Source organism: Sebastes umbrosus, chromosome 5 (genome assembly GCF_015220745.1).
Source record: "Sebastes umbrosus isolate fSebUmb1 chromosome 5, fSebUmb1.pri, whole genome shotgun sequence".
In the NCBI taxonomy this organism is placed as follows: Eukaryota; Metazoa; Chordata; class Actinopteri; order Perciformes; family Sebastidae; genus Sebastes; species Sebastes umbrosus.
The window spans coordinates 26942061-26969227 of record NC_051273.1 but is presented as its reverse complement, the minus strand read 5'-3'; the positions used below and the strand labels follow the sequence as shown (position 1 = coordinate 26969227).

Genomic DNA, 27167 nt, shown 5'->3' with positions numbered 1-27167 from the left:
CGCACGGCGAGGAGGTGCCTGATTCACCAGAAGTGGAATGTCGGCCGTTCCCACAGGAAACCTGGGGCGTCTCAAGCCAGGGTGCCCTGGACAGGCGAGTGCACACACACGCACAAATGCAGCGACACAGGGTTGCACGTACATCACATAAGTACACAACTGGTCAGTCAGACTAACATAACAGGATGCTGGATGCTGACCCAACAACCAGAATTTTACTTCAAGAAGAAGAACCAGTCTTGTTGTTTCACATAGGAGCTAAGTGGAGTTTCTGGAAGGTTTTTCCTCACCGTAAACTGTCATTTAAAATGTTGTTTTTAATGACAACATCAGTATTTCTCAAAATAGCAATATTACTACACTACAGTCCCTACTGTCTGAGCCTCAGTGGCTGCTGGGATGAAGAAGACAGAGGTACAAGTCAGAGCTCATTTTGAACACTTCAGTTGCAATCAGGAAGCTCAGTCTCGTGATTTGTACATTTATCTTTTCATCAAAGAAGGAGGTTTCTTTCTACCAATTATTTGCACTCATAATTCATCGAGGAGAGTTCAATGCCAATCACACAAAAGACATGTTCACATTCAACGTGAAGCCAATTTTTCCCTCACTTCATTCCCGCCAAAGTGACTGCTGGACTGTTTGAGAAGTCCATGTTTATTCCTCACAAACTGTGTTGCAGATCAGATCAGTTTCCAGCTCAATCACAGATTGGACTGGGCAGAAACCAGTCCAGTCTGGCAACACTGCCCGAAGCAGAGACTGTACAGAGATTAGCTGTAGCTAGCTAGCGACGTGCTGTTCATGTGTCTCTGTGTGACAGCTCACACCTTCATCCTCTTGGTTCTGTATGTTCATGAAGTCATAAAGCTACAGGATGAGTGTAAACTGTGGTGGAAACATTATCAGCTCACATGGGCATGCCTTCAGTGGGTTTTTCCATTGACTTTGTGTGCACTTTTGCTGCCTCTAAAATTTGCATTTGGCGTTAAGTCAACTCCATTTACAAGTGCCCCCCCTTCCTGTCACCTCACATCTGTCTGAGAAAAATAAATGTTTACTTCCAAGATCACATCGATAAATCATTTATTTTGTCAGATGTGAATCCGTTTGTGTACCATCCCAAAAACAGATTATTTTCCCAAAACAAACTTTGTCTTTCCATCTCATCAATCCCAATTCCAGTCCGACTTCCTACCGCAGGAGGCAAATATTATTCAGTGCGGTTATAATCGAATATGACTGATGTTAAGTCTTCCCGTATCAGGCGGTGACCAAGTCACTGACGCCATCTTCGCCTCCGTGACCCGCATTAACAGCGTGAGCCACCGCCGCTTCGCCACCGCCCTGCTCTGACGCAGTGACCCCACGCTGCGATCTGCAGTTAAACCGAGGTTCCCCTCGCCGTAACCTCCTCACCCCCACTCCCATCTCAAAGAGCGCCCCCCGCCACCATCACCTCCTAATAATAACACGGTCCGCTGCGAGGGGTCTGCTGTCAGACATGGCAACCCGTCGAGTCTTTCATCTCGACAGCCACACACACACACCAACCTTAACCTATCACACACTTTGACACACACACGTAGGAATGTGCGCTTCCTTACAAACACACACACACACACATGCATGGAGGGGGAAAAACACATTCAGAAAGCCGCGTCTGCTCCTGGACGTGGCGACCCCACTGTTCGTTTCATCTCCCCACTCCTTTCTCTGCTTGCTGCTGGCACCATCACGTTAACACAAACACCATATTTCTGTCATCGTCCCCAGGACGCAGCGTTCCCTTAATATCTCTCTTTCTTCTGCGGGCGTTCGGGGGAATGGCGATGGGGGCCTAAAGGGATCTGGGACATGGGTGAGTTGTGGGAAACCAGAGTGCAGTCTGTGGCCTCGCAGCGTGAAGCCCCCTCTTTCCCTCTCCTCCCGCTCCCCCCCTTTCTTTCTTTCTCTATCTCTGTTTCTCTTTTGGCAGAGAATCATAGGAGGCTTCATGCAGATCGCATATTGCGGCCTCAAACGATCTGGGAAAACATGCCCCGTTAATGCTATGTGCACGTCTGAACCCTGTTCAACTCTGAAGCAGTGCACGCACACAGTTTGTGTCTGTTTCCCCGGGCCTTGTGTGCGGTTATGGTTGTGTGTGTGTTTTACCTCCACATAGTCTTTGGCGTGGCCCCAGTCCCTCTTGGAGTCCAGGTTGCCCAGGCTGAAGTTCTCCAGTTGGCCGAGGTGAATCTTTGCCACAGAGCGGCTGATTTTACGCGTCACAAAGTTTGAACCTAAAACACATACATTAAAGAATGCTTTATTGGCATCGTATGGATTCAATCATAGTTAACACAGGATATAAATATTACAGAGGTTTAGCTCGGTCCAACACACACAAACACGGATTGTTAGAAACAAAGAGCAGATAAGTGAAATCAAGGCCTCCTCATGGAAGAGTTTATAGATCCCTACCAAACTTGTACATCACACTATCACCACACACACACACACACACATAGACAGACAGCCTTCCAAACCTCTACTACTGCTCCAGCTCCTCTTTAGCCAAAGCAAAAAGCTCAAGCAAGAAGCCACCCCCGAGTCAAATCGATTCGTTACCACCTCACATTTCAGCCGCTAGATCCTTTTAGATTCCTCCTCTCTCATTTTCCTCTCTAATTCACTGTTTCAGTGTCAAATCTGGGCCGGGTGCCAAGACAAATCTCAGAGCATCAGTCTGTCTACACCAAAAAAAGCAACAGGGAAGTGCCACAGAAAAAAAAAAAAAAGAATGACAACCAAACGGGGACCACCCTGGCTGTGCCGGCGCGGCGTCCAGTTCAGAATCACCACATCGACAGGCCGATTCATTTGCCAGATCGCTCAGCGGTGCTCCTCATTCCTGAGCCGACACACGTGGCGATATTATCTGCGGGAGTTGAAATGAGCTCCTAATGACTATTTCTGTGAAGAAGGTTTAGACAAGTTTTTGGGTGCTTTTGGCGGGACACCGAGAGCCGGTGTCATGTTCTCTGTTCCTGCTGCGGCGGGAAAGATGCCGCAGAGTTGCCTGCGAATAAATGCACCAGTCCTCCAACCCAAACACAGCATTATAGTGATGGAAATCAACACTAAATATTAGTGTGTCACGTCTAATAATGCCACCATCTGAGTGGAAACAGCTTATTAGAGCTTGAGGAGTTTAGGACTCGTCTGTCTTGTGTTCAAATGGCAGATATGTGGGGATATGTGAAAGTCTGATTTCAAAGGAAAGCTTGAAGCTTGCATCAAAGCGTCGGCTATTTTTAGCGCACACAACATCTCCGCTGTACATAAATCTCCCACAACCTTGCCTGAACCTTTTGGAGACCTCTTAAGAGCCGTTTTTTTAAACTCGTCCTGTCTGAGATGAATGTTGCCTTTTAGCCCTGCATCGCCCCAACCAGTCCATAATGCTGTGGCCCTGTCTCGACACTGTATCACTGTTGCCCTGACATGGAGCAGAGCTTCCATTTAGACGCAGGAAAATCCCATGAACCCAATCATGCGAATGCACCAAATTTGTAGTAATTATTTCATAGGAGAGCAACAGCGCTGGGCAGGCTGAGCAAAAACAGACCGGAGAAGGTTAAGACACGCTTATTTGAGTAAATACAGCGTGTTGTGTGTTGGTGGCGGGTCACATGGCCCCCGTGTCAACACTGCTTTGTCGCCATGTTGAGCAGGAGTTTAAGAAAGTTTAAATAAGGCTCTGGCCAGTCTTCAGATTTTCTTTGGATTAAAAACTTAAACAAATCCTTCTATTTTTCCGAATTCGGTGAATCCATATTATTGACAAGTTTATTAGGAAATAGGCGCCTGGGTTAGCTCAGTTGGTAGAGCGGGCGTCCATGTATTAAGGCTTGGTCCTGACCGCGGCGGCCCGGGTTCGAATCCGGCCTGTGGCCCTTTCCGCATCCACTCTCTCTCTCCCCCCTTTCAAGACTCTATCCACTGTCCTGTCATTAAAAAATGGAAGATGCCCCCAAAAAAATAACTTAAAAAAAAAAAAGTTTATTAGGAAATAGCATGCGCCTACAGAGCGTAGATAAATTGTGGATGGAAAACCCCCTCCGATGTCAGACCTGTCCTGTCTTTGCATGATCGTCTCACGTGGCCCCGGGGCCCTTCTCTAACCTGGCAGGTCATCTGTTCTGGCAGGCACCACTGCTCCCCCTCACAACAGTCAACCATTATTCATCTGCCACTGACACATACATGATTGTCAGCTTTGCTCTCATCCATATCAGCAGGCTCAGCACAGGGTGAGGGATATTTATTTACCATACAGCTATGAACACGTCATATACCTGATATTCAGACGATTAAGCAATTAATCAGTGGACAGAAACTTAATCGACAACTACTTTAAAAGGGGAACTCCACAGATTTGACACATTAACATCAGTTATCCAGTCAAGGGGAATGAATACTCAGACAGAAACAGTTGAATCATGTTTTCTGTGGTGGAACTTTCTAAAGAAAATCACCCCTTGTGATGTCACCAGGGTTATCTTAGCTTGGGCTTTTTAACGGGAAGCCTGTGTTACAATCTGGGGGTGTTGAAGTTTTAAAGACATGGGTTTTCAAACCAAAAGATGCCATGATGAAAGATACAGTGTTTTTGGATCTTGACCCACGTTAGGGACTAAAAGTCAAGATATCTTCAGTTCAGTAACTTAAATAGACAATGAGGTTCTGCAAACATTCTACCAGTTCGGTTTTAATCCAAACTAGAAAACAAACAGCTTTGGTTCTCATTTCTGATTGGCCGAGTCAAAACAGCTGATAGATTTGACAACACAACATCTAAAACATATATGCTGCAACTGAAAGTAGTGGTCACATACGGTTATTATACGAGTAATTTCATAATAAGTTCTTAAAAGTTTTCTGTAAATTACTATGTTATTTGGTTCTAATTTTGGAGTAAATAGAGACAAATTCTACTATTGTAGTTTAGTTTGTTATGATGAGTTCAAAAGCAGTTGTTGAGAAGTTCAAGACTCTGCAGGTTTGACTTTAACTGTTCTTTTAATGCAATCTAAATTATTGGAATGCTTTTTAAATAATTAATTAACTCTTTTATCAAGCTAAAGAGAGAATAATTTGATGGGTTACCCTCTCTTATTTCAGTATTTGCTGCTTTAAACATTTTAACATTGCAACTGCTCTTTAAAGCCTTCTTTTTTGTTCTGCATGTGTCTTTGAGGCTGCAACTTGAGACCCACTGTTTGCTTTGCGTTTTCCATTGTTTCTCTATTTCATATAATTGTAAATGAGATATTTGAGGATTTTCGACTATTGGTCTGAGGAGCACGCAATTCTATAATGGAAACTTGTGATGGACTATTCCCACTAGGGGTGTTGCGATGTACCTGTATTGACGGTGATATTTTTAAAATGTAATATTGATATCATGTTAATAATACACATATGATAATATGGTGTAAATAATCCAGTGCCTCTTAAATCATTCGTTTCTTTCCGTTCTCACTTTGTCTCCCCAACTCCCCAAACACATGTGAGTCTAATTCATTTGCCAAAAAAAATAGACAAAATGCACTATGAACAAAGTTAAAGATACATTTTTTTTTATTTTCTATAGATATCGTGATAATATTATCGAGAATTCTTTCGGCCACGATAATCGTGTAGGGACAATCTGATATCATGACAGCCCTAATTCCCACTACTGGTTTTTACATTTCTAGAAAAAAAAAGATGAATCAAATAATCGATAGATTACACAAATAATGACATTTTCATTAGTTGCAGCTCTCTACAGTATATCATATATTAGGACCCAGGGGGGTAAGGCAATGTAACAAGAGCCCAGATTGGTAACTGCTGTAAATTGGAACGAAGGAGTTTGATTTGATCCAACATATCCAAGGGAAACTCAAGTTTGCAGGTTAAACACAGGTTGTCAAAACTCTGCAGGGCCGAGTTTGCTCTTAAAAAAGGTGGCAGAGGGATACAGTGTAGCACAGTACACCCAATGAGTAATAAAGTCCATTATTTCCCCCCAAGCACACCTGTAGTCTCCTTGTAAAGCTCACACCTATGTTTGGAGTGGCTCTGCTCCCTGCCTGCTCTAATTGGTGCGGTGTGTGGACCAGAGCGTGGGCCTAATGGACCGGCCTGCCTGGCTGTGGACAAAGCCTGCTCTGTTACTGGCCCGGGTGTTAATGTGTTTCCTTTACTGGCAGCGGCACCGCAGGACAGCCAGGAGGAGGAGGCGAGGGGAGCCGGAGGGGGCTAACGGGAGGTTTCGAGCCCAAAACGGGGCAGCGGTGGCCGTTTAACCTTGCCCACGGCCCGGCGGAAAGTCTAATAAAACCATGGGCCGTGAAAACTGAGCAGACAGCAAAACCCGTGCCAGAAATGGACACTCAATCTCTTTCTCTCTCTCTCTCTCATTCTCACTTAACCGTTGCTTTTCTTTTTTTTCCATCATTCCTTTTCATTTTTTTGGCCAGAGAAGCGACAGGAAAAACGTAACACACGGGCTTCGTTGGCACAGCTGGGCTGAACTATGGGGAGAAAAAAAGAGGAGGAGGAGAAATGTGCGGAGATGACTCCCATCCAGAGCCAGGCCATGTGGGCCCAGACAGGATGGGGACGGGAGCTGTCAGCTGGGGGCTCGAGTGTGGGGGAGTCAGGGAGGGGACTGTGGGTTTCGAGGGGATTTTGGCTGGACTGGCCTCGGTTACTCAACTGATTCTGTTGTTAGAACCACGCTGCTAAAGAAAGGTGACTTATGAAGTCTGTCTTCAAACCGTGTGACGGCCCAGCCCTTACTGTACGCTCTCAGACCCCGAGATGTCTGACTCACACTCATCTATATTACCGTCTGGGAGCATATTTATGTGCGTTTGCTAATTGAGATTCAACCGCGGTGTGATTTATTCAAATCACTCGTCTGTAACATTTATTTTGAAGACATAATATGTGGTCATGGCTCGGCCCAATGGCACATTAGCTCTGGAAAAATGGAGCAGATTCAAGTCTTGAATCATGTTGAACATTTATCAAGTTGATCTTTAATGTTACATTTGCACAGGTAGAACATCTACTTCCTTCCTCAGCCAAGTCTCCTGTTCCAACTTTAGACCTGGCGCGTGTTTTTCATTACCACGTAAATCTGTTCCAAGGTGATTTGCAGGATTTTACCAAGTTCTCCCTTTTCTTAATAAAAATGTGGAATGACTCGGTAACCCCAGACTGCTTTAATGAGCCACATTCCAAAAATAGGACGACGGATCGCCTACTTTTCTTAAAACACAAAGACTCATTCCAAAGTATTTTCCAGATATTTCGCAGTTGAGTCATTTCTGACGCGAGCTTGTCTGAACTGGCCACGTTCTGAAGCTGGTAAAGAAAAAAAAATAGCCAAGACTTCATTTGGTCACTTTCATTTTGGTTCATTTTGCCATAGAGGTGTAACAGAAACCCTTAGGTTACCTCGACACAGGGTTTTCACACCTGTTTTGGAATTCAACCAGAACTGCAAATCCCATAATTCCACTCTGTCTTTCACCAACAGCCTAGGGGAGTGAAAGGCTTTGTGGTAGATTTGAAGTGGAAAATGCAACACTTTAATTTCCACCTCCACCTCCACACGTTTCAGGATTTAGGTCGACCCTGTAGCCCTGTTTACATCAAACGTGTACTCATCTCATCTCCTTTATCTATACTGAGTTATGGACAAAATACCTGATTTGCAGGAGCACTGAGTGATTCCACAGGAGGAATCTTCCCCTCGTCGGGGATTGGCCAAATTCCACCCAGGCCAAAGACCTGTCAGTGTCTGCCATCGCCGTTATTGCACAATTCACATTCTGACTGATCTGTGGAGCCTCGACAAAGGGAGAATATTTGCGTTGCATCCAAGAGAGGTCATGCGCCTTGCTCCGCCAACACAGTGTCTATTCACACCTGACAGACTGCTGCCTTCGTTCTGAGCCGACTCGACTGACGGGGAGGGTGCCGAGAGAGAAAAAAATGTGATGCGAGGAGGGTTGGAATGGGGCTGGAGGGTTGTGAAGACAAAGACTTTTTTTTTTTTTTTTAAATTGGGTGTGATGCAACAGAATGGATGGACGGCACAGGGTGTGGGGAAAGAAAAGGAGGGTGTGGAGTAAGAGAGGGGAGTAGATGATACATGTTTTTCTTGAGCTCCAACAACGACACACCACCTCCAACTGTTTCACCCTAGTATCGAAAACAAAGACGTAATTGTGTCTAGCAGCATCCCGTAGTTTGACTAAATCAAATGGTCTCAGAGAGACATTTTTGGGTTCGATTGTCCTCTGAGTGGAACTGGCAAAGGTTGAGAGAGGCGACAGGGAGCCCTCAACTCACTGTGTAATTAGCGCCGCTCAAAGAGAGCACTCAGTCAACAAGATTCTTGGGTGCCATGGTGATCTGGGACAACAAACACAAGATTTGAGGGCGGCGATGGGGATGAGTGAAGGTAGAAACCTCAACGATCACGTGACATGTCTGAAACCGACGTAGTCTGAGGCAGAAGGAAGCACCTTTTTTGGCCACGTGACACAACGTGGTGGAAAGTGTTGAAGGAGAGAACTCTGTCGTCAGCTCTGCTCTGAGGCGTCAGACTCCGCTCTTCACCTGGCCACAGTTCAGCTGATGTTTAGACTGTTCTCACTCAACCTTTTCTCATCAACACCCGGCGAAACGAAAGACCGAAAAGCGCTCGCTCCGTGCCGAGTTCCTTCTTACGGAGATCATTCCAAATCCCCCCGACGCCCCCATGACCGAGTCATTCCTATTTGAAGATTTCCTCAGAAAATAACCTCTCCGGTAAATGGAAAACATATCCTCTTACAAATCTATCATGCGATCTGACCTTTTGGGCTCCGCCTCAACGAAAGCAGAAAGATGAAGCCGAGGCATGTAGCGGCTCAGTGGCTGTATGTGTGAGGGGGCAGCATTGACTTTGGCAGTGCTATTCTAACTTCCCCAATGCTAACCGGTCTTCTCTCCTAACATAACAGTATATTATTCTATACTGCCAAGCGTGAACCACAGAGCTCTCAGGGTGGAGAGATGGATGGGACTTCCCCAAATAAACCAGGGGATTAGCCTACAACTGGAGCTGGTCAGTAGCAGCAACGGTGGATACACACACAAAACATATTACTGCACTGATTTACTGCACAGCCTTAGATCAACACACGGCTAATAACTATATATTAAACTTGGGTTTTGTCTTTTATTGTCAAAATTAGATTTTTGAGGTGCTTTGTTTGTTGAATACGGTGACCAAATAAATATATGAACTGGTTATTTGCACAGGTTTCACTGCTGATCACTGTGGAGTACTGCACTGTCTCATGTGTCAAAGCAATATGGAGTCTATTTAGCGCCCCTGCTAACGCTAATCCCTCTCTTCAGAGTCAGTCTGAGGGCTGTTTGTTATGGCTAACAGCTAAGCTAACCAGAAAGGAGCTAGCCGCGGTGTGAACCGGCCGGCAGATGCAGGCTTCTGTTTGCTTTGCTTCACGCTGGATTTCCACCGGGATATTTTCTTCTTCCCGACTGTCCGATTCCGACCTTTTTCGCCTCAGAACAATGGAGGTCGGCTGTTTATTGGTTGAACGCTCAGGTGTTTACGAGAACTGTTAATAGAAACCAGAAGCGCATTCCTGCTGGGATTAAGTCATCCTGGGCGCTTTAGGAGACAGAGCCCCTTGTTGAATCCTTCACAGGGACAGTAAGTCTGAGGGGAAACTGGTGTTCAGCTTCGTACTTCCCTCTTCAGCCATTCCCAGCAGCCACCACACCGTCCTATGTGACACACCACACCACGCCACACCGCGCCACAGAGATGATTGGCCACTGGTAGGTCACTTTGGCAGACGCTACTGGAGTAAGACTCTGTGAGGGAAAAACTTCCCCATAAAGGCAAACATCTATTTGTTTCAGGCACACACAGCCACTGGCATGCAGGGACAATGACATCACAGCTCTTCCTGTGTGTGGGAGGGGGGTTGGTGATGTCAGTGCCACTGACACTGACATCATAGACTTCCTCCCTCATTAGTGACTAATTATCCAGAGGCACAAGTGGTGCGTAAAAGAACTGGAGGGGCAGCACACAGGTACTAAATAACCCTTTATCTCTGTGTTAACACACGTAGGGACACAAATACAGAACAGATATGTTCCGGGTGTGGCTGAGAACAGAGAAGAGATGAAAATCCCTCTGGCTCTGGTGATCTGCGGAATGTTTCACTAGATTCTTGAGTGATGTCATTGTCATTGGTCTGGTGAGTCATTTACCGAAATCACTTGGAGAGCAGCTAGTAGTGTGATTTCATTGATTTTTATTTTATATATTTTAGAGTTTTTGGTGTACTTTTTGCTGTTGAGAAGGTTTGAGTTCTATTGGCGCAAGTTTTATCTTTACCTGGGTTGCCATCGTCATAACTGCTGAGTTCTTATTTATTTTCTAACTTGAATTCAGTTAATTTTTTCCCCAGAAAGATCTATATTGTGTCCTATTACCACACTATACCCTAACATTATAAAGTATAACTGTACAATGATGTTTAAAGGGACTGTATGTAAGTTTTTACACGTTTATGCTACGTCAATGCTCTTTTTATTGCCAATGTGTGATTGTAACCTAACCTAAAAAATGAGACCTTCCACGACTTTCTGGGTTTCCTCTATCAGCCTGTAGACTGCTTTTAATGGGAAGAATGTGGGCTGTTTTTTTCTGGGAAAATCCAGCGGATCTGACGTCATGAGCGATCGCGGTTAGAAATGGAATCCACTAACGCCAACAAACGATCAGCCCCCACCACAACTCAGACTCCAACACAAACTCCAAAGAAGCACGAAAAAAACAAAGTTATATCTAGTGAAGCCTGTCTTGCAAAACAGGAATGGGACCGACGTCGGGGGGGGGACTAGGATCAACATCGGCTGGGCCTTTGACTCATGGAGGGACCTTAGTTTGGTTTTGGGTATCAAAACGGACCCCGAGCAGGGAAAATTCCTATTGGACAGGTTAGCTAACATTACTGCCAAGACCGTGAAATATACAGTGATATTGTGGTTTTAGCTGGCTAATGTTGCTAAAGTTAATCAACATGATGCCCGTCAATCATGTTCAGTCTCTTGTGTTTCGCCTCACTGTTTTGACCGATTGCTCGCTCGCGTCTTCGAGTGCGAGCACAAGCGCGATCAACAGGACGCTGACGGTCGTTGACTAAACGGCCACAGGTGTCACTGTTAACAAGCAATTTCAGATTCTTACATCTATCCCCTTTAATGTATTATTTTGAAGGTTAATATAAAAGAAATTGGTCTTGATCCATTTACATCTATTTTGTAAAATACAGAGACATTCAAAAATTATGGAAGGTGTGACAAAAATGATCATTAACACACTTTGAGTCATTGACACCAGAGACACCATCAATAACGTTAAATTCAAGAAACATTATAAACAGCAAGGTTAACGTTTAGTTCATGTTTCCCTTTTTTGAGATGTCACTGGAATCACCATTTCAGTTTCTTGTTGAACAATCCCCCAATGTTGTATATAACTTAAAAAAGTGAAGAGTCAAGGCAGCAAAATGGAATTCAGCCATCCATCCATTTTGTTATTTACACCGGCGCATCTCCTACTCTGACACGTCAAAACGTCTTCGGTGAAAAAGGCCTATGGCCAAGAGTGAAGTAATGTTGGATCAGCACGTGGATCAGTACGCTGTGTAATGTAAAGTACAACCTGACACACTAACAATGACAGAATGTGCCATGGGAGCGTTTTACAGCTCAAAGCATCGACTCCACCCCTCTAAAGCCCTCCTGTGGGTGGCGAAGTGCACGGCCAAACGCCCCCTTGGTGCGGCAGCGGCGGGGTCATGGCGGGCCCCGGGGGCCTGGGTAAACACTGGCCAGTCCAGCCAACACAAGCGCCACACTGGGTTGTGCAAGGCAGCAGCAGTGGGACATCTGGCCACATCACAGCGCAGCACGGCGTTCCTGCTTTATGAGCAACAACAGCCGTAACTCTGAGAATAGAAGTGGCGGGAGCAAACCCAACGGCCCGCTGCAGAAATGCTGACTGTGGAAAAAGGAGGATGAAGACATGGAGTGAAGCGAGAGAGAGGAAGAAAGAGGGAAGGAGTGTGTGAAGAAAGAGTGGAAAGATAGAAGCAGAGTCGGAGAGAGATGGGAAAGAGCTGACCAAGGACCAAAAGGCTAAGGACTTGTTATTGAGCGAGCACAGAGCTTTGCCCTTATAAGGTCATTGTGTGTACGCGTGGAAAAGGACACAAGCATCTCTGATTTCACAGTTCCAGCCAGTTTGTTTATCTCTAGAGTTGCAAATAATGATTATTTTCATGATCAATAATGATGATAGTTTGTCTGACCAACTGTCCAAAACTCAAAAATATTCAATTCACTTAAGAGGCTGGAACCAGAGAAAGTGTGGCCGTTTTGCTTGATAAATGACCCGACCGATTAACCAATTATTATTGTTGTTTTAGATCAATTTTCTGTTGATCAGCACTACATATATCCATCACTCCTCCTGTCATCCAACCCATTTGTCCGCTTCATTCCCAGAATGACTCTGTCTAATAATTCTCCATTACAAGACCTCAATCACCATCTTTGCTGAGCTGGCCGTAAACTGCACTGGTTCCCACACCTATCTATCTGTGGTAACCCATTAGGGTTTACTGGCTGACCCCTGACCTCGGCCGGGGTCGTGGCCGGGGCCTTCATTAGGGGATAAATCATAAACACCTGAGCGGCTGACCTGGGCGCAGCGCCGGGGCTGCAGTCATGTGGTATTCATTTTGGGTCGCGGTGGCGTGTAAATCGGGTTAAACCAGCGCCTGCGACCCTCGGGGCTCAGAGCGCATATTAAAAAATGCGACCACAGCCCACTCGCTATGTGTCAGAATGAGTGTCAAGTAGTTATGAGAAACCTGGCTCCACCAATAAATGGATATGGCATTATATGGAGCATGTAATTGAATACTTGTACACACTCTAACAATGGTTTACCTTCTGTTTTACTGCTTTATTGGGGGTTCAGCCTGTTGCTCACAGGGGAAGTGATGTCATTTTTTTATTTTAAAAACCTGTCCTGTATGATATGATATATTCATTCCTAATTGGCAAAATTGTTCTTCAATTAGCAAATCTAATAAAGAAACACCACAGTTGAGGGAATTATCTACATGAATCATAAGTCATAATCAAAATGTTAAATTATGACAATAATGGTGCTTCAGTGGTGCTTTTAACTGTGTTTTGATTGTATGCCAGGATTCAACTTTATATGCAGAAAGTGATTTGATGTTGTTGCTTCAGAGTTAGATTTGATTTTATGACTGAATATGCTTTTGTATTCATTTAACATATAAGGTGTATATTAAATAACAGATCAGTGTAATGAGCTGCGTCCAAAATCCCATACTATGCACTACATACCCAATATGTGTATCGCCATTCAATTTACTTTTGTGTGAATAAACAGTAGTATGCATCTTTTTGGATGCACTGAGCAGTAATATACGTCGTCACTTCCCGAGAGCCTCCTTGCCGGTTGGAGACGGGTAACCATGGCAACCCGTGCTAACCTCATGTAGCCAAACCATGATTTGTGAGAATCATAAAGTCTGAACTAATTAAAAAAAATATCATACCTAGCAAAGTGAAATCTTACATTTACAGCTAAATTGAAGTGTTATTGATGTTACAGAGCTGACCATCAACGTCTGTTATGAACGTCGTCACTACCGCATTGCATTGTGGGATATCTATGCCACCGTAGTGTCCAGCGTTTGCATACTGTAATATTTCACCAGAAATAGTATGCATTTTGTGTACTATTGGTTTCATACAAAGGTTTCGGACATACTAAATACCAAACATACTGTTTTAGCGCACTAAATAACATGTTAGTATGGAATTCGGACCGACCATGGTGATGATTCCTTACTTACTATACTGTAAAATGACGAATGATGGTTTGTTTACCGAAATATGCAAATGAGGAATTGAGGAATAAAATGGTAACTTGAGGACAGAGTTTTGAGAGATCTTTATGCCTCTAAGGCAAGTTACTGTATGTATTTAAAAAAATCTAAACCTTGAATATCCTTTTATGATTATTAGCATATGGGCAGGATTTTGATCTTTATTTGTTTCATGTATTTGTAAGAGGAATTATTACGTTCAAGTTATATTCTGTGTGTTCTACTCTTTTCCATCTCCTGCCTGATCATTACAAACAATATATAGCACACGGGAATAATGTAATACAAAGAGCCAATGTTATCAGTTAAATGAAAACATTGCTCAACCCTAGTGTGACCTTTAATAACGCTCTTCAAGTAGCGCATACTCTCGTCTTCTCCTCCATTACTATCAGATGCTGCAACAATCTCATTTCCACGTTAGGACAAAAACAACAAAACAACCACAACTTTGTGGCGACACTGAACAGCAGGATGCACGTCGTGCTGCGAGCTCACCTCTCCTCGGGCTCTCGTGGTTAAAGAGGATCCCGTTGACGGAGAACAAGTTGTAGGCCTCTCGAAAGTTCACCACGATCCAGTAGGCGTAGAGCTTTGCGGCACCTGAGAGCAGACGTGGAGGGAGACAGGAACATATTAGTGCCAGAAAAAGTGAGGAGATATCACTTCACACAAAACCCACTGATCCACCAACGTTCCTCGGAGTGCACAAGCAGACTTCACACTCACATGATGCTTTTATTCACTCAATCAACAACTTCAACTTTCACGCAGCTATTAGCACGGTTCAGTCTGACAGAGTGACAATGTAAGCAGAGAGAGACACACTGATCCTCTCTTCTCTCATTGTAGCTACACTACATGTCACAGTTCAACACAGCGGTACCACTGATCATATTTCACCGTCAGGAACGTGAACCGCAGACTCCTGCTGATTGACCGAAAGCAGGCTTGTACAAAAAGTTTTCCCTTCTTCTCCTCTCACCATCCTCCTCCTCCTCCTCCCTTCTCCTGTGATGAGGGGAATACCAGAGCAGGCAAAAGGGAGGCGCCCGTTGATTAAGCCGTAGGTCAGGATGTACACTGGAGGTGAAGAGAGGTCGCCACGGCAACCCCCCGCCTCCCTCCTATCCAAAGTCTAATTAATAGAGGAGCAGCCCTCCTCGTGATGGTATGCGCCTCCCATGCAGCGTCAGATTGAGTGCTGACAGATGGGGAAAGTGTCAGCGAGGAGAGCATTTAGACAACAGAGAACATGAAACCTGATCACTCACACACGTGTACAGCCTGCCCGTGTGTGTAAGTGTGTGTGTGTGTGTGTGTCAGCGTATGTTGAAAGTGAGTGCTGAGTGCTGTGGATATAAAGGTGTCTTTGTTAAAGTGAGAGCCACTCCAGTCTTCAGTCAGACGCTCTGGCCTCGAGGTGTGTGGAGAGCTCAAATGCTGGCTGAGCACTGAAGCCCCCCTCTATTTCACTTACTCTCACACACACACACACACACACACACACATATTCACAAGAGATATCAAGCAATCTGCGTTTGTATGCCCTTACATGGCCATACGCAATGGTTTGACGAATGGCGCAAGGTAGAAAATGTTAGGTAATCCGTGTGTGTGTGTGTGTGTGTGTGTGTGTGTGTGTGTGTGTGTGTGTGTGTGTGTGTGTGTGTGTGTGTGTGTGTGTGTGTGTGTGTGTGTGTGTTTCCACATGGATCTACAGTACACTGCATGTATTACCGTAAGGTGAGCGAGGGTAGAAGGGCGTAGTTTCCGTCTGAGGGATCTCCTGAACTTTGCCGTACAGCTCACTGGTGGAGGCCTGGTAGAATTTGACGCTGTTGGTCAGACCGCACGTCTTCACGGCATCCAAGAGTCGGAGCGTGCCAACGCCGTCCACGTTTGCAGTGTACTCGGCCAACTCGAAGGAGATCTGAGAAAGAGGGAGAGAGAGAAAAGGAGATGGAGGAATTACTAAGGAACCTTGATAGGAAAATGTCCTCTATTCATTAATAATAATTCTGTAAAGGATTCATACTATTTAACAATAAACCATTGTTGGAGTGTATTGTTAAAGTATTCAGAAAAAAAGATAAAACTTGAGATTAAAGATTTGGAGTAATTTCTTTTGGTACCAAAGTAACAAAAATGAGAATTTGAGACTTGATTTGATTTAAGACTGCTCAGAACTTGAAAGCATTCAGCTCTAGAACTGGGGAAATCCTGGAACAAAAAATAATAATAACACAGTCCGACTGTCAGGCCTTGCCACAGTTTACATAGTTACTTATTAGGCTAGAGCACAGAATGTACTTGGTTTTAGATATGTAATAAAACAAAAAAAAAGACAATTTCAGAGAGAAAATTGGTTTGAAGTTGTGATTTGCCTTGACTGACTTGGCCCAAACGATTTTAAAATACCTCTGCTATGGACGATGTTACAATTTGTTTTGATGCATTTTAATTAGGGCTGTCAATCAATTAAAATATTTAATCACGATCAATCTCATGATTGTCCATAGTTAATCCTGATTAATTGCAAATTAATCACATTTTTTATCTGTTCAAAATGTACCTTAAAGGGAGATTTGTGAAGTATTTAATACTCTTATCAACATGGGAGTGGGCAAATATGCTGCTTTATGCAAATGTATGTATATATTTATTATTGGAAATCAGTTAACAACACCAAACAATGACAAATATTGTCCAGAAACCCTCACAGGTACTGCATTTAGCATATAAAATATGCTCAAATCATAACATGGCAAACTGAAGCCTAACAGGCAACAACAGCTGTCGGTGGGCATGTCTGTAAAGGGGAGACTCGTGGGTACCCATAGAACCCATTTTCATTCACATATCTTGAGGTCAGAGGTCAAGGGACCCCTTTGAAAATGGCCATGTCAGTTTTTCCTCACCAAAATTTAGCATATGTTGAGTGTTTTTTAGGCTCCCTCTCGACAAGCTAGTTGGTCCAGTGGATTACTTAGGTTTTTTAGTTTCATATGTTTTCATATGATACCAGTAACTTGACTCTAGCTTTAAAACTGAGCCCGCTACAACCTAAAAATCGCAAGTTGTGTTATTGCGTTAAAGAAATTAGTGGGATTAAAATGTACTTGCATTAATAAGTTATTATCGTGTTAACTTTGACAGCCCTTTGACAGGTTTTAATGATGCAATTTATCGCTGATGAATTTTCAAAACCACTATGCCTAGTTTCACACCAACTTCTTAGTCATATGCAACACATCACAAATGGACTTTATCTTTAGTGGTTCAATTAACTCAAAGTTTACTAAAATCCCTTAAATCAGGTTTGCTGCATTTGCTCTGAAAGTTCAAGGTCAGACATATTTATATTTAAAGGTGCTACTGGTATTGACATGTCAGCCAATCAGGGTCCAGTATTATAACTGTTTTGCCTGTGAAGTCTCAAGTTTTCACTCTTTTAAGTCATCAACATGTAAATAATGAAGGGTATTGCTGAAGTATAGTGAATACCTCGACCATCTTCACAAGGTCGCTGCACATGTCACACAGAGTCACCAATATGGGACATAACAGAAGGTGGCGACAATGATGCAGAACGTAATTGGAGAACGTGTTGTTTCTGGAGTCCATCAAAGCCGATCAGAAAGCTCATACCTCAAACTAAATACTCCAACTCCCAGAATGCCCGTTTCCACTGCTGAGGGCCAAGAAGGGAGGGAACTTAATGAACACTTGGGGGGAAATTAAGTTTAAATTAGAAATGGATGTGTGCGTGCACGACTGTATGTGAGTGTGTGTGACGGTGTGCGCGACTGTGTGCTTGCGTGAGTGCCAGGACGGCTTCAGGCTCCAAATCAGGCGTGACGGTTAAAAGCCGTGCTGGTTAGTGGTCACCACACCTGGAGCGAGCGGCATGAGCCACGTCTGTACGGAGGAAACGCTTCAGCCCTTTAGTGCTTCCACGCCGGCGCTGTGCACTCGGCCAGATAAAGACCCCTTATTTAAAGCCGGGGCCGAAGAACACTGGGCCTCTATTCCACTCAGAGTCCATATGCACACATGCACTGACACACACACACATGCACAGTGAGCAGGTTTGATCAGGTTCAATTACACTCCACAGCTCGGGGTAATTACCTGTGACGCTCCACTCACGCTTTTACTTTACATTCTGGCATTTTCATTTACATTTACATCATTTACAAGAGAAAGTGAGGGGACACTTTATACACCGACATATACTGTACATTATATTATGACGTTTTCCACAGCAAGCACAAGAGGTGCACACAGTAACGGCAATACCTGTGCAATAGAATCTAAAATCACGACAAACTGAATAAATGCACAAAAGGTACACTATTATTTACTGAGGAAATGTTGTATGATGTCCATCAAGATCAGTCAGAGGGAGGTTTGACTAACTCATATAGCAATTCATTTGCAGCTACTTGCATCTTGAGTTAGACTGCGTTTCTTCAGCTCCGTTCATTTATTCATCCATATGAATTCAACTGATCATAATGATATTAAAAGATCATAATAGACTACCACAAACACATAGGTACAACAATATAGTTAGAAATAAATAACTAAATTGTACATTTTTGGCAAATGTAGTTCATCTTAAATTTGCAGAAAAGTGTAAAAATGCATATAGGAAGTATTGACTTTATAGAGTGCATTGAAAGCGGGTCAATGCAGACTGGTTCTGATGTAATGACTCCCTTCGTGAGTTTTATCTTTCTATTTTGAGCAGACCTGAATCCCACTGGTATTTTTATGGTCAAATTATCTAGTTTATGTAGCTTATTTATATTTTAGTAAATAAATAAAATGCCAAAAAGGAAATTTCACTCACAAGTCCAAGCTAAGTCTGAACAACAGCCAACAATCCTGAAGTATCTCATTTCTAATGATTAGGAACAGAGAAAAACAATGAACTCTTAGCATTTTTAAAGCTGTACCCTGGAAATGTCTAATTATAATACTTGAAAAAAAAAAAACTTTCAGTCAATTCACTTGCCATTAAACCATTGCAGAAGAAGAGGATGCAACAAGATGGCGTAAAATAGCGCCAATCAAACTTCAAACTGTGGAAAACAATGTATAAAATGTAATAGAAATATTGCATTTCTGTTTGTTTCACTCATGTATTGATGTGAGGAACATTACAGTCTCCTCAATGCTCCACGCAGATAAGATGTTTTCATCTGACACTATTTTTAGTCTCTTCAGTGGACGTTGAAGTCCCATGCTTCATGTGCGTCATGAATTATTCGCTAAGACTTTTTCTGTTGTTTGTTTTTTCTACTTTTCCGCATTTCCACTCAGTCACCCACTTAATGTGTCACTACAGAAGCTCCTACACTATATGACTTTTTGGTCGTCACCAAAAAACAGTCTGTCTGCACCACTGAGTATTGACAAGTAATGAAAGTTAGCACTAAATGTCAGGTCATATACTGTATATGTACTGATATCTGTCCTGGTTTCTACTCATACTCCCTGGAAGAAGAGATATTGTATCTCAATGGAACTTTTCTGGTTAAATAAAGGATAAATAAAATACAAAAATACAAAATAAATTGTAATCTTTTGTACTTATTTTTAACTTTATTTTATTTTTGATCATAGTCCCTGATTAAAATCAAAATTTGGCCATTTAATAAAGAAAATGTACTTGTGATTAGACAGTATTTTGCAATTTCAGCTTTCTTTTGTTAAATAAAGAAATCTTGGTTTTGCCAAAGAAAAGTAAGGTATAAAAATTGTTTTAGGATAGTTGAAAAAAAATATATAAATAGTACAGCCACTTTTCCTCAAATTTCCTCTGAAATTTTGAATGGAAGAATAAATTGTAAATGCGTCATGTTGGGGTTGCTCAGGTCAGGACTGGCATAGTTGGCGATGATGAAACAGACAATACCTGCTTTCATGTTCAGTGAAAGAGAAGGGACAGTCTCACACTCAAACACACACACAAGGCCGATTCCCTCTCCAACAACAGACACAATGTGATCCCAGCTCTTTCAGGTCCACCTTCAGCTTTTCCTCCTCCCCTCCTCCACCTCTTCCTTCCCTCCTGCTTCGTCACTGCTCACTCTCTCTGGACCTCATAAACCTTATTTTATGCTACTACAGCACCTTCCTCCCCAATACCCCCCTCTCTATCCTGCTGTCTGTCTGTGAGTCCCTCCATTCCTTTTGTTTTTCCAACACCAAAGAGGTCTGCAACACACACACACACACACACACACACACACACACACATATACACACACGGACTCTGGGTATCAAAACCAGCTGAGAGGGGCAGGGTCCAGGACGCCTTGACAACTTAAATCAAACAAATTGCCTTAATGCCTCCATTCTCTGTCATTATGTAAGGCAGGGCCTGAGCGCTGACGGTTTAAAGGCCAGACGCTTGTGTACAGCGCTATGTGTGTGTATGTGTGTGTGTGTGTGTGGACTGCTGGGCCCCTCGGTCGACCTGGCAGATATTGTTCTGTTCTGGGAAGTCAGCCAGGCTCTGTCAGCATTGGGGGTCCACCGCCGCCGACCCGGAAAAAAAGCGATCCGTTTAAAAAGGTTCTAAATGTACAGGATATACGTGCTGCATTTAGTGGTTTCATTTCTTTCCTGCTCACACAAGGCCTGTTGAAATGCATGCTTGAAACTGGGGAATGTGACTCTGTGCATGTGTGTGTGTGTGCGTGTTCACATACAGCAGAGTGTTGGTGTGTGTCTTGACAGATGTATAAATATGAGCTACATTTATTCAGCCGTGGCCTCCCTCTGCATACCTGCATGGCCTTCCATACAGGGTAATATGAAGGACTTAAACTGTTTATACACAGTGATGGAGGAATGTAGAGCTCTATTGTGCATTCAGAAAAAAAAGAACAAGTCAATCACTCAGGAGCAAAGAGGCACCATTTCTATGGGGACTTCCATTGAGGAGAACCACCGATATTCCACACATACTGTAAATGAGTACGGTTATCTTTATATTATTACAGCATATTTATTGCCCAATTTGACATCTGCTGCTACATCACACCAGTGATTAATCTGATGATAATCCTCAACATGAATGCAGTTATTCTGGGGCATGCTATCTTTGTTTTGTTTTTGCATTACAGGTTCATATTTGTGTGTAAATTTGTGTTGAAATGTATATTTCGTTATTGTCATTTTTTTTTATATTCTCTTTAGAATGTTATTCTCTTAGTCGACTAAGATTTCTTTGGTCCATTAGCCATTTTTTAATGCTTACTTCATGCTGAATGACTTATTTCCAAGAAAGTTAGGAGCACATATTTGGTAAACATTTAAAAAGTGGTGCTTTTGTGTGATTGTGTGTTCTGACACCTTTCTATCGAAACCAGCATTAACTTTTTCAGCAATTTGAGCTCCAGTAGCACTTCTATTGGATCGGACAACACGGGGCCAGCCTTCGCTCTCCACGTGCATCAATGAGCCTTGGGTCTGACCCTGTTAGCGGTTCACCGGTTTTCCTTCCTTGGACCACTTTTGGTAGGTCCTGTCCACTGCAGACCGGGAACACCCCACAAGAGCTGTAGTTCTGAAGATGCTCTGATCCAGTCGTCTAGCCATCACAATTTGGCCCTTGTCAAAGTCGCTCACATCCTTAGTTTGCCCATTTTTTTTGCTTCCAACACAAAGTTCAAAATGTTCACTTGCCGACTCTAATATATCCATTGTATGCCATTGTAACGAGCTAAACAATGTTATTCACTTCACCTGTCAGCGGTCCTGGCTGATCGGTGTATATATATGGGTTTTCAAAAATTTTAATTGTGAATAATCTGTATACACAATGAAAATCACATTGTTCTTCCTTCCTTAATTTGTATTATTTATGCACTTTAATACTGAATTATTGCATGAAAACTGTACATTCCCATGAGAGAAATGTATATTTTTGAGCTATCCTCTCCACCGTCTACTGTAAATTGTGGTGATGTTTTTTGGATCATAAAATCGAGGTAAAATTATGTAAAGTGTCTGATTTACTCTACTGTATATCACCAATTTTCACCAAGATTCTTCTTAAAATCCAAATTAGTTACTAGTTATCTCATCTTCAAAGTAAACAAAAGTTTTTTTTTGTTTCTTTAATTATAATAACCCAAAACAATAAGCCCTACACAACACCAACCTGCTCCCTGGTCCACTGCTGTTTGTTCAGAGGCATCACTACAGTAAAACACTGATGCGGCAGATTAATGACCTCTGTGGTAAACCGTCATCACACCTCATATTTCAGAAAATTACAGGAGAAAGAACTGCCCATCTGTGAGCGTCACTTTCTCCAAATTGTGGACTACGTTGTCAAACACTGAAAATCCGGCACATTCCTGCCAACCGCAAACACCCAAATAAAGAAATCACTACGACGCCCTGGAGGTGCAGATGACAGGGAGAGGGAAAAAGAGAGGCAGGTATGGAAGAGAAGAAAAATAGAGACAGACAGACATAGAGAGAAAGTGTGTGTGTCTATGTGTGTGTGCGTGTGTCTGTGTGTGTGTGTGTGTGTGTGTGTGTGTGTGCATGAGCATGGGTGGGAGTTAGTTGGGAAAACCACAGTCAATTACACCTTTACTCATCACATTACAGGCCAACTGAAATTAGAGCAGTCGTGTGTTAACAGGGCAAAGACAAACAGGCTGAATTCCCTCCAGGAGAGAGAGGTTTAGACCCGACCTGGCAACCCACACACCGCCAGACAGATCAATTACGCCGCTTTCATCAACTCAACTACACTGTCACTCATCTGCATCATGAAGCCAAGATATAGACCCCACTTTTTCCCCTGCAAACATGAAGCCTTAGTGCAGCGTTCCTCCTCTCAGTGTTTGGAGAATTATGTTTTTCTTTGCATCAGTAATCAGAAGGTGGGAATAATGGTTGGGCGAAGCAGTTTCAAGGTCGTAATTTGTGTAATAATAAACCTTTTACTTCTAATTCACAGCAATAACAAAGGATCGCCTACCACAGCTGCAGCTGTGCTAAAGACGTAACACAAAGTAGAAGCCTGGGGATTCATTCTTTGACAGCACATTAAAATCTGTAGGATTATTTTGTAATACTTCACTCACATTTGTTTGAAAGTCATTATGCACATGACCGCAAGAGGTCGATTGTCTGGAAATTCGAAACGTTTGAAGAGAAGACCAATGCTGCCTTTATTCTGGTGAGCACTTATTTTGATGACAACTTTTTATTTTTGGTCATTACGTTTAAACTGAGCTTGGAGCGAGTGTGAACTCGCTCCAAGCTCTTAGGTCTGCAACTCGTTCAACTATTCAATCCAGGTTAACACACATTTTCATGTACAGACTGTGGGTTTACAGATCACAATGCAAACTAATAATCTTAACTCCTTGGCTAGCATTATCTACAACAGCACCACTCTGCACCAGGAACTAAACTGGCTGTGTTTGCACAATGTCTGACAACATCCTTGTTTTGGGATGGCCAATCATATGACCTGTGCTGTGTCTCAATTTGCGTACTTCCGTATTTACATTTGCTATTTTGAGTGGCAAAATGCAGTGCACTCTTAGTACCCAGATGTTGTACTCAAAACGGTCAAAACGTTGAGGGTGGAACCCTGGACATTTCTCACCCTCAACGGTCGCCATCTTTGCTACGTAGCAGAAGGGGAGGGGCCAACAACCTATTTCAAACTTGTGAAAATTCCGGGCGAGAAAGCTGCAGTGGTTGCGATTGAAAAAGTGAACACTAAACTATACAAATTTAAAATTATACAATTGTTGTTTTTCAGTAAGTATCACTATACTGTAGTCGGATAGAAGCCATTAATGGGCCGATACGGCGTGATATCCATGACTGACTATCACTAGCTGATCTACCAAGCTTTTGAGTGCACAACAGCCTTGTGCGATTTGAGACAAAACTAGCCTGTCGAAATTCACGCACTATACACAAGTAAGTACATTGTATGCACAGTCTACTACGTGGAAGTATCCGAATTTAGACACAGCTCTGGTGTCTATTCTATATTGAGGAAATCCTGCTGTCATTTTCAATCCCTTTTACTGATTTTCCCAGAACCCAGTTCGACTTCTTCAAATGTCTTGTTTTGTCCGACCAACAGTCGAAAAAGATATTCAGTTGACGATGACATAACACAAACAAAAGCAGCAAATCCTCACATTGGAGAAGCTGGAACTACAGAATGTCTGACATTTGTTATTAAAAAATGACGAATCGATTATCAAAATAGTTGCCAATTCTTTTTCTTCTTGGTCGATCAACTAATTGATCAATCGGCTAATTGTTGCAGCTCTAATAAAGACAATATAAGGTCACTGTTGCTCAAAATAAAAGATGCTTCCAGAGTGTACAGGCCAAGTAAGTTTACACTTTTTGGTACGGTATATTACAAAAATACATTTAAGCAAATATCTACAAAAAGATAGCTTATTTCATCAACCATTAAGTTAGAGGTCAGTGAAGACTGTATGGTTGTAGCGTAACACGGGTTTGAGTGACTCCGTGTTTTCACAGCTACCTGCTGTATCCTAAGCTACTGTTGCTGTATGCGTGCCCACGCTATCAGCCCACTCTCCAAACAGAGCCGTATCTCCATCACCATGTGTTGTGATGAAACTTGAGGGGGAATCTCTCCACCTCCAGTTCTGTCTTGTTAGAATTGTGTCACTCGAGCTCGTCTGCGCATAAACACACACACACCTGTTAGAAAAACAACGTGCTATTTTTTTTTCCTTGTAGTGTGCCAATTTGCCTTTCCCTGAGACGCAGACATAATACAATTCAAGAGTATGAGTAGCAGAGAAAAGACGTGAACGGTGAGTGACAGGGAGAGCAAGACAGAGGCGTGGATTTATGACATTGCGTCATCCATCTGGAACGTGTGTTGGCCCTTTGAGTGTTTTCTCGCTGGGAACCTAATGTTCTTAAAATGGATCTCAATAACAATATCACTCCCCAACCTACGTAAAACATACAGGTATGACTATCTCACACTGCTACAAGCGATTCCAAACATTACAAGCATGTCAGAAATTCTCAAATAACACAGAACATAAAATACATACACACACAGACGCTTGGCAACACGACCACGTCGTGCCAAGAATTTCCTTGTTTCCAAATTCCTTTGAGTTCCAGAGGTGACATTTGAAGGCTGAAGACTAAATAAAAGACACAGTGACAAGCGGAGTCAATAAAAGCCTCTAAAGAGCTTTAATTACAGAGTGCACCTGAAGGAAATACGAACACTGAGTTTATTAATAGAGCGCCTGTTTAACAAGAACTCCCGGAATAGCACAATAGGTTTACATGGTTCTCATGAATTACAGGGGTTGTTTTATAGTTAATGACGGATATTAGTTTAAAGGTAAGTGCTACGACAAAGAAGATGCTTGTCTTTGAATACCTGAAAGACACTTTGAAGACGTATGACGTGATTTGGACCTTTTGACTGAATTCCTCGACACCAAAGCTCAAACGATACTTTCCGCCCCCGCAGGGCCCCGAGGGTTTGCATGACATCAATTTGTGTCTGCAGGCATCCATGAGGCCCAAAACACACGAACACAGTCCTGCATTAAAGTTCTGCCACCACGACCTCCACACCCTTACTTTCTATGTCACTAAACAAAGGGCACACAACTTCCAGCACTAAACATGGACATTTGGATGTAAATCATGAGTTGCGGCATAGTCCAATGTAAACGTAATTCCAAAGGACTCTGGGCTGATGTAACAGAGCCTTACGAACCACAGGAACTAAAACAGGAAAGTCGCTTTAGTGCATCATTGTTTGCATTCTCATTGCATTTGAAGAACTATGAGGATTCGGTAAATCAGACTGACAATGGATTTACATGCAAAGGACTTTACTGTTTGAATGCAAAAGAGGCCTGCAGATGAGGAAAAAGAGGCTGAAAAATACAGATTGTTGCTACTTGGGAGACCAATCTGCCGAGTGTTTCATTTCTGCTTTGGTACATAACCGTAATGTATCAAAAACAAACTAAGTTTTGTTATCTCATTCATCCATTAACTCTCTTGTTTGCACATACTTTCTCTCCCTTTATCTGGCTCTTTAGACTGATCAAAAAATCAAATTCCATCAATAAACATTACAAGCAATGTCCACACCTAGTGCCATTAAAGATGAATATTGACTAGTGACACCCCATGCTTGTTTACTGTGTGAATGAAGCTGCTACACAAGTTGTAGCAGCCACAAGGTTTGACCAGTGAACGACATTCAGCAATGCAAACCTCGTCTTGATAGTTCCTGGACCATCGGAGAGTTGCAGGTACTTCTTTTCTGGGGCCAGGAACAGGCTAAATTTGGTCCCTGGTACAGCTACTCAAAAGCACAGGTAACATTCCTGAATTCCTTACATGGTTCTCAAAACATTGGAAAGGTTCCTGTAGTGAACAAAGGCCAATAGAATTGCGCAAACCTGTTTCATTGAGTGTTTTTTGTTTTGTTTATGATGCTGGCTGCACCCGATTCGGCTGTTATCAGCTCATTACGCCTACACGTTGTAATAGCGAAACTGAAAAGCAACACGTCGTAAAACTGCATTAAACGTTACGTTTTTAACACAAACAAACAGCTTCTTTACATTTACAGTAGGCAAAGAAACTACAAGTTCTTTAGACAACAAAAAACACTTGGTTTAGTTTGAGGAAAAGGTTGTGTCATGGCTTAAAATATCTACGTTTGAAAAGTGAAAGTGAAACTTAACGAACTATATGTTGTTGGTTTCACACGAGATGTGAACCCCAGTCTCCTGTATGAAAGCCCTGTGTTTTGTGTCCCGTCTATCGAACCCAAACTCCACCCAATATGGACTTTCACAGTGTCTACAGTGCATGACTTTGCTTCTGCTCCTGTCATTCCTTCTTTCAGTGATCGACCAGGTCAATAGATGATAAAACCTACTGATGGGTGTAGCAGGCCTTACTGACCCACATCTATGAGGCTGATAACCATTGAGAAAGAATTGTTAAAAGAGACATGAGTGTGTTCATTTTCATCCTGTGAGACGAAGGGTTTAGTCC

At 42.8% G+C, this 27167-nt stretch overlaps 1 protein-coding gene across 3 annotated transcripts in view; it reads right to left on the bottom strand.

Moving 5' to 3' along the window:
• The window catches only part of gmds (GDP-mannose 4,6-dehydratase), a 187602-nt gene that overhangs the window by 108961 nt on the left and 51474 nt on the right, over positions 1-27167 (bottom strand). For all 3 annotated transcript variants that reach the window (XM_037770087.1, XM_037770088.1, XM_037770089.1), the window contains 3 exons: positions 15813-16005; positions 14571-14675; positions 2158-2285 (listed from right to left, as the gene is read on the bottom strand). In XM_037770087.1, the coding sequence (XP_037626015.1) occupies positions 2158-2285; positions 14571-14675; positions 15813-16005 (426 nt within the window). The remainder of the gene's footprint in view (positions 1-2157; positions 2286-14570; positions 14676-15812; positions 16006-27167) is intronic.